We start from the raw sequence: 7,793 nt of genomic DNA on the forward strand, positions 1-7,793 counted from the left end.
AAAGACAGCCTGTCATTTTGCTTGTGTTCTTCGAGGACATCTTTATAATCTCAAAAACAACACTACTTTTTCTTTTAGATTCAGACAGACTTCTTCTCCCCCGAGTGCAATGACTGTTTTTCACGTTCTATAAGCTTGCATTAATATTTGCAATTATTGCTGAATGTCCTCATTTTCCCAATGTTTTTACTACACACACCCAATGAAATATAATCAGTGCTGAACCTTCTACTCCTTTCTGTAAACATTATTTCTGCTGCTCCATTAGGGAACTAACAGAAAAGCCTACAGAGCTTTTCCATCATCATAAATATAATTTAACACAGGAGCACAAAGTTTAACTTTGAGATCAAATGAAAACTGTTCCCTTAAGATGGCAGGAACAGAGACTACCAGGTCACCTTATTTAGTATAAGTAACCTACTAAATGAAAAGTTCCCACTGAAACTACACAAAATGCCCCTCCCACTGAGTGGAAGTATCACTTACATGGTGAATTATCAAGCTTCTCTAAGCAAAGGAAGGGTGCTCAGAACACCAACAAAAATACCACCCTTTGAACATTACTCTCCTGTCTAAAACTATGGATGTTAAATAAGTGCCTCTTAAGTAATATCTCCCAAGATGAGGCTTTGATAAATTTACTCCAATTTATTCTCACTCTACCTGATTATAGTTTTCATTCTTATTCTGTAATTACACTATTAGGTAGTAAACAAAACAAACCACCAAGAAAATTCTTCTCTTCCTTTACTAGTGCCACACATGCTTTATTTCAAGTAAGTGGATTTTTGTATCACATTGGCAAGCAGTTTCTGCAACAGGTGATGATCTGTACACTATTTAGTTGATTTCTAGGTGCTCAATTTGATAAAGTTAGTATGCATACTAACATGGACTAAGCCAAGGAAAAGAACTAAAAAGTTATTTCATCATCTCAGTGTAAAAAGATAACTATAATTTAAAAAATCTCTTTATTATTCAGTTTCATAATATTTCATATTTAAAGCACAGACTGAAGTTTGATTTACCATGCAAAACCCATCAGTTGTACCACTTACAGCATTAATCTTATTTATAAAAAGACCGCTGGATATTATAGGTTCTTACACACCAAAAATTTTATTGAAAAGCTATGGTGACAATCCTTCAGAATAATTTCTGTGCTTTGGAGACAGCATGTAATAATCTACATAATTAAAAATGGAGATGATGCAGAAACGCTGTGTCATTGAACTGAGTCTCTACCATAAGTGGAATATTCTATCATGAACTGGAATGGGTAAATACTGAGGATGTGAAGACACCATCCCTGGAGGTGTCCAAAGACTTCAATCCTGAACAACCTGTTGTAAGTTACACAGCCTTAGGCAAGGGCATGAACTACTCCATGGGTCCATCCCAATCTCATTCATTCTGTGATTTTCTGCAGTAACTGCCTGGGAATTTAATTTGGTAAAGCCAGGCATCACCATGGCTGAAGGCTGAATTTAATGATACTGAAGGGGGAACATGAACACACTCCTGACCAAGGGAATCCTGCCCACCCTTCCTTCTTCCTCCACTGCTCTTTCATCTTTAGTTATAAAGCTCCCCTTCTGTTCTTGTGTAGACTCTGGATTCTCAAGAATATTGGCTGAGCAAATCAGCTCACTATTCTAGCACAGAGCAAGCAAAGTATAACATTCACCACCTAACTATGAGCGGATTTAACTCCTGGAATAGCCCAACAAGAACCACAGCTCATTCAAAACAGGCAGCATGCATAAAGTAGGAGACTGAAGTGGAAGAAGAACAAAACAAGCTTCTTCCTTCAGTTTAAATTAAAATGATCTAGCCCTATGTAACTTCATCCCTTCCCTAGAGATTTTGGGAATTACAGCAGTATTAATTTTAATGTTATCATTACACTGCAGCCTAGCCAAACCTTATTACCAATGGTGCCTTACTCATCAATCCTGAGCACACTGCTGCTGCTGCTCCCAAATCTACATGGCTAAGCCAGAACAAAACCTTGGCTCACTGCAGGGCCAAAATATTATCTAAGCTGACATAAAGGAGTGGCAAGAATCCCTCAGGAAGGGCCATAACACTGGGACAGAGAGGGGAGATGTGGCAAATAGTGGCAAGAAGCAAAAGAAAAGAAAAACTACAAAAATTAAGTAAAAAACCTTAGAAAAACTCATCTGTCACCATATTTTTATAAGACTGAAACCTTCCCATCCTCAGAGAACTTTACATTGGAAAAAATCTTTGAAAAAAAGATTTTTTTAATGTAAAATTACATTTTGCTGTAAAAAGTTTTCTTTTTCTTGATTATTCCTTTAAGGATCAGTGACATCCATATATTTGAATTAATTTGTTATCATCTGCACTTGTTTGTCTTTTGTCTCTGCTAATAGCATGAGTTGCCAGCAGCAACAAGACAACAGGCAAAAAAAAACTGAAACAAAAATGTTTAAGTTAGTAACATTGAAAAATATCATTATAGAGGTTTACATCTTGTTTTTGTAGCAAAAGTGTTTTAAAAATAAACAGTTCTTTAAATAATTTAATTCAACATATTTAATCTCTAAATGGAATCAAAAGTTAGAGCATACTTCACCTTTTCCAGCTCTTTTGGTATCCGCATGCACGTGTACACTCGCTCCCGCCGCTCTGTGTATTTCGCCTCATTGTGCTCCAGGAAATAACCTCTTGTTAGCTCGGCACTGATGAACCTCAGCAAGGAAAGATCTATTCGGAAACACACACAGGCACAAGTCACTTCAGGCACGGCCTCCAGAGGGTGAGAAGCTGCTAACATTTGTTACTTATTACTTGCTACATGTTGCATTTGCATAGCCTCTAACCCAGAAGGTTTTGCTGATGGGTAAATAACTTTGCAGGAAGGAGTTACAGGAGATGCAATCCAATGCTCTCCAATCCATTTCCCTGCTGCCTCCCACAAACAAGCCACTTTTCCCAGGCAATCAGACATCCACTGCTACAAAACATTACTCAGAGCTGCTACACAAAATGCAACATGCTGAGTGAATCTAATCCTTAATGTATTATCAGAACTCCTAAATTTACTAAACTCTATTTTTGACTTCTTAAAAGCTATTTTCTCACTCAGCAACATTAGCAACTTGTTCTTTATTTAAAGAATTGCTTTCCACAACAGCAAAACGTTGACAGACGTGTGATCCCAAGCGGTTCAGTGCACAAACAGCACAAACGCACAAACCTTTGGGATCAGGTCTTTCACAACCAAAAAGCCATCAGGCACATACAGATCTCCTCTGCTTTAATGGCTGTAGGTAAATAACCTGAAGGCTGACTGGCCTGTGTTTAAGCAGCTCGTATGGCTTCTAAAAAAGACTTTGCACAGAAGAGTCTTACAAAATTTATAACATATGAAATTATAATTATGAAATTCAGGCTGTTAGCACAAGAAGGTTGAACTTAAGTTTCAACACTCACAGCCAAGGTCTGACACTACCACCTTCTTGTAACACTTCAGAAGTGACAGAACACTACAATGAAGTTCAACATCTCTGATTACTGGCATTTAAAACTAGAAACTCTGGTTCACACAATACCCAGAAGACGAAAATCACTCATCTAGACAAACAAATGAAAAGCTAGAGACACTTACTATGATACACACACATGTTCACAAATGGTAAACTCAAATTTCAGCCAAAGTCTTAGGGACGAGAGGAGGGAGAAGTAACCTTGCATGGTATAATGCTCTGCATTTTTCAGGGCAGGAAGAGGCTGTATATACATCCTTAGCAAAACAAGTCAGGTAACAGCTGTTAAGAGTGGAATGCAAGTATTGACACTCTGCATGAAGAATTCACCCAAAACTGTCTGAGGCAATGCCTTCTCAGTGTTCATCACATGGAAGATGAAGCCTTTCACAGTAGCCAGAAGTTTACAAAGAGTGTTAAAGCAAAGAAGGAATCAGCTCAAGCAGAAATATAAAAGAAGCAAAAGAGGGTGTGCTTACAGCCTGCATTACCTTGGGTGGGAGGTGGGATTACAACCTGGAGGCACCTTGTAGTTTGTGGTGCTGCATTAATATTCTCCACATGTCTGCTATTGTGATTTAGCATATTGCTGGTACTGGCTGTAAAACTCACTAACTAGCTGTTAATTATGTATTGTTAATAAATCATGATTTTCTTTAAACTATGAGAACTGACCCATTTTCCAGTGTATGAGCTTGTCACTGGATAGTGATTTTGATGATCCACTTCTACTAAGTAGGCCAAAACCACTCAAAGCCTTAAAGGCATTTAAAAACAAACAAAACAACATGTTGCTTAATGGGTAATAATAAACTAATATTTACATGTGAAGTCTCAAACAAAGTTCAATCTGTGAAATCACTGCTCAGACCTCTTGTAAACTTGTTTTCTGGAGTCTCCCTTTGTAACACTATCACTTTTAACTTTTTTGGTTATGCCAATTCTTCAACGTTTAAAAACTTGAAAGTAAAACCAGGCATGTATAAGCACACCAAATAATAACTCTGTTAAATGCCCAGGTGTATTTTCTTCTACCTTAAATAACCAACCTTCTCTAACTTAAAGATAGACCAATGTCAAACAACTGAAGTTTCCAGCACAGTAAATATATGCATGTGGGTGAGTACCATGGGGTAATTTATGAGTCCCTGCCAACTTCAGATATTCTAAGAATTTAGCTAATGAGCTATTTGTTCCCACCCCTTCTTACCTAACACAAAGTATTTTAGAGGTCTATCACTGAAAACCAAATTATTTGAAGTTTCCAACCCCTTAGACTTTCATGCCCTAGATATTGAGGACTAATCAATCCTCCTGACCGAGCCTGATCAATACACAAGCTCCAGAGTGTGACTGCAAAGTCCCCCCTCCAGTGCCAGGGATGCCCCGGAGCACACAGTCAGTCACAGCCACCTCCCTCCTTCTGCCACCCAGCAGCAGCCTCAGCTCTGTGCCAGCTGTGAAACAGATCAGGGCTGACCCTGTAGGAAAAACACAGTAACCAAAAGAACAGCATGAGACACCACGGCACAACAAAGTAATAAATCATTCCAGAAACAGCTTAATTCTGCTATCAAAGCATCAAGCAACATTTTCTTTTAAAAGTAAACTCTACCTCCCACTTCAAATTCCTTCCCTACTTCAAATTCCCCTCTTTTGCAGTCAAAGTTTTAGACTGTGGTCCAAGTTTAATCTGTTCAGACAGATTCATACTCTTAATGCTCACAGTACGCTCATTTACCTCCACACCTCAGGACAGGAGAGCATAAGCATCTTCAAAAAACACAAAAGACACAAATTCCTTCAAGGTAAGAAGACAGTGATTTAGATAAGTTATACTTCAACGCATAGCTGCACAAAGGATAACCATTAACCAGAAAGGAGAGGAAAAGTTGAGGAAATGTGAAATGTACTGCACTTCAGTAAGTTTCTATTCTATAATCATTAATTTAATCCTAACTACAGCAGTTCCAGGCTCACTTCACTCCTGTCAATCCTAAATACACACTTCTTCCATAATTATGCCAATTAATCAAGAAAATATATATTTTAAAAAGTTTTCTTCTCCTCTAATCAACTTCTCTTTACAGTACTAACGTATTGCTACCCTTAGATGGGTTGGAATTTTTGGCTGCTCAATCAAGAAGCCTGTTCTTATGTTTTCTTGCCATGAAACATCAAAGAGCACTGAAGGTTTTTAACTATTTTAAAATTTCAAATCAATTGCATGGACATAGTAAAGTATTCTCCAGCAGCTCCAGTAACAATCCTCTTTTTATAAAGTTATTTGTTCAGTTGTTTTTCAGGCACATGGGTATGTATCTTGATCATTCTTTTTTTTCACCTCAAAGCAATTCACACTACTGCAATCAAGCTAATTCCTTTCCAACTATGAAAATTACATCACCTTTACATTCTGTAGTGTTCATCAGCACCACAGAACTGCGGTCAATGATGCTGCATGTCTGATGATCTAACACATCAGAAACAGACACTGCGCCCATCAAACTCGAAGGAAAGCATTCAATTATTGACACATTATTAAAGTTAAATCCTAATTCCCATTATTTTCTTTTCCTTTTTTTTTAGAAGACCTGTGTTATCACATTCAATCCAAGACTGAAAAAGCCTTGAAAGTTTTACACTTCAAGCACTTTCCAGATTTTAAGCAAGCCAATCATTCAAGAATACAGTAGCAATATAGTTATTTGTAACCTTAAAATAATTTATAACATTAAATTAATCCTGCCATGGTGACTGACGGTTTTTACAAAAACGGCAGGGGTATTTTTTTAAAAAGTTACTGAGTAGGCACCTGAAATAACCGGCTGAAGTCTGAATGTAAATATAGCTTCATACTGATAACAAAGGCCATGACATTTCCCCTTATTTTTCCTTATAAATCCCCAGCTGGCAAATTTAATTTACTTTAAATAACTTTTAATAATCTGCGTACAACTTCAAAGTTCTAACAGCATCGTCAATGCCAGCAGCACAGGCAAACACCACTGTAGTCACAGCTGTGAGCGTGTAACAAGACCTGGTAAGACGACCAAACATTTCTAACACTTCAGCAAGAAACTCGAGCGAGCCCGCAGCCTCCCGGCCCTCGGGGAGCGCTCTGAGCGGCCCCGCTCGCTCCAGGCAGCAGCCGGGCCCGACAGCGCAGTCCCACCTTGGGGCACAGCACCCCTCCAGGGGCCCGGGGAGCGCTCTGAGCGGCCCCTCTACGCTCCAGGCACGCACCGCGCCGGCTGCACCGGGCAGGTACCGAGCCCGACAGCGGCGTCCCACCTTGGGGCACAGCATCTCTCCAGGGACGGTGCCCGTGGGGCTCGCACCCCTCCTGAGCAGCAGCGGCTGACAAACTGCGTGACAGGGCACGGGGACCCGTCCGCCTGCGCTCCGCACCCCAACACCCGTACGGGGACCGGGGCACGGCCGGCCAGGCGCACCCCGCCTCACGGAGCGACCCCACGGGCAGGGCTGAGGGAGAGCTCCCCCGGGCCGCCCGCCGCTCCCGGGGCCCGCCCGCTCCCGGCGCACTTTTCAAGTCGCTCGCCCAAGTTCGCACGGGCGAACCAAGAGCCGCCCGCCCTGGGCAACGCCGCTACGGTCACCCCGGTACCCGGTGCGGGCCACCCTGTCCCGGGGCCCCCTCTGCCGCGAAGAGGAGCCTGCTGGCCCCACTGCCGCCGCCGCCGCCCCTCACCCGAGAGGCTCCGCTTCTTCTTCCTGCCCCGGTCGCTCTCGTAGAAGCCCAACGTCTCCGTTCGCTGCTGCGGGGACGGCTGCCCCGGGCCGGCGGGGGGCGGTCGCGGCTCGCTGCTCCCCCAGAGAGTTTTCGGCTCCCCGCGGCCGGTGTCCTGCCGCCCTTCCCCGCCGCTGCCCGGCGCGGCGGCGGCGGCGGCGTCGGCAACGCCGGCCATGTTCGCCGCCCGCTGCGCGCCCGCCGCCCCCGCGCCGCGCGCCTGCCGGTGACTCATCACCGCGCGACAGCCGCGGGCCCGGCCGCGCGCCACTGCCCCTCGCGCGGGGGGCGGAGAGGGGCGGGCCGGCGCGCCGCCATCTTGCCGCCGTTAACCCCTCAGGGAACGGGCCCTGGCCTGGCGCCTCCCGCTGCCCCGCCCCGAGGCTCCCGCGGCTCTGAGTGTGCTGCGATGGAAAGCAGCAGGTTTGTGTCGGGGGGCGGACTCAGTGGGGCCTCCGCCGTTTTTCGTAAAACGCGTATGACAGTCACGGTTTCACGCCCCCCTCCCCTCCCCGCGGGCCGTG

The 7,793-nt window shown here is 43.5% G+C and overlaps 1 protein-coding gene across 2 annotated transcripts in view; it reads right to left on the minus strand.

The window, feature by feature from the left end:
• TAPT1 (transmembrane anterior posterior transformation 1) overlaps positions 1-7,463 on the minus strand; it is a 49,271-nt gene extending 41,808 nt beyond the window's left edge. For both annotated transcript variants that reach the window (XM_064711826.1, XM_064711825.1), the window contains exons 1-2: positions 7,231-7,463; positions 2,606-2,736 (exon numbers count right to left, since the gene is read on the minus strand). In XM_064711826.1, the coding sequence (XP_064567896.1) occupies positions 2,606-2,736; positions 7,231-7,447 (348 nt within the window). In that variant the 5' untranslated portion in view covers positions 7,448-7,463. The remainder of the gene's footprint in view (positions 1-2,605; positions 2,737-7,230) is intronic.
• Between the last annotated feature and the right edge of the window lie 330 nt (positions 7,464-7,793).

Source organism: Zonotrichia leucophrys, chromosome 4 (assembly GCF_028769735.1).
Source record: "Zonotrichia leucophrys gambelii isolate GWCS_2022_RI chromosome 4, RI_Zleu_2.0, whole genome shotgun sequence".
Classification (NCBI taxonomy): Eukaryota; Metazoa; Chordata; class Aves; order Passeriformes; family Passerellidae; genus Zonotrichia; species Zonotrichia leucophrys.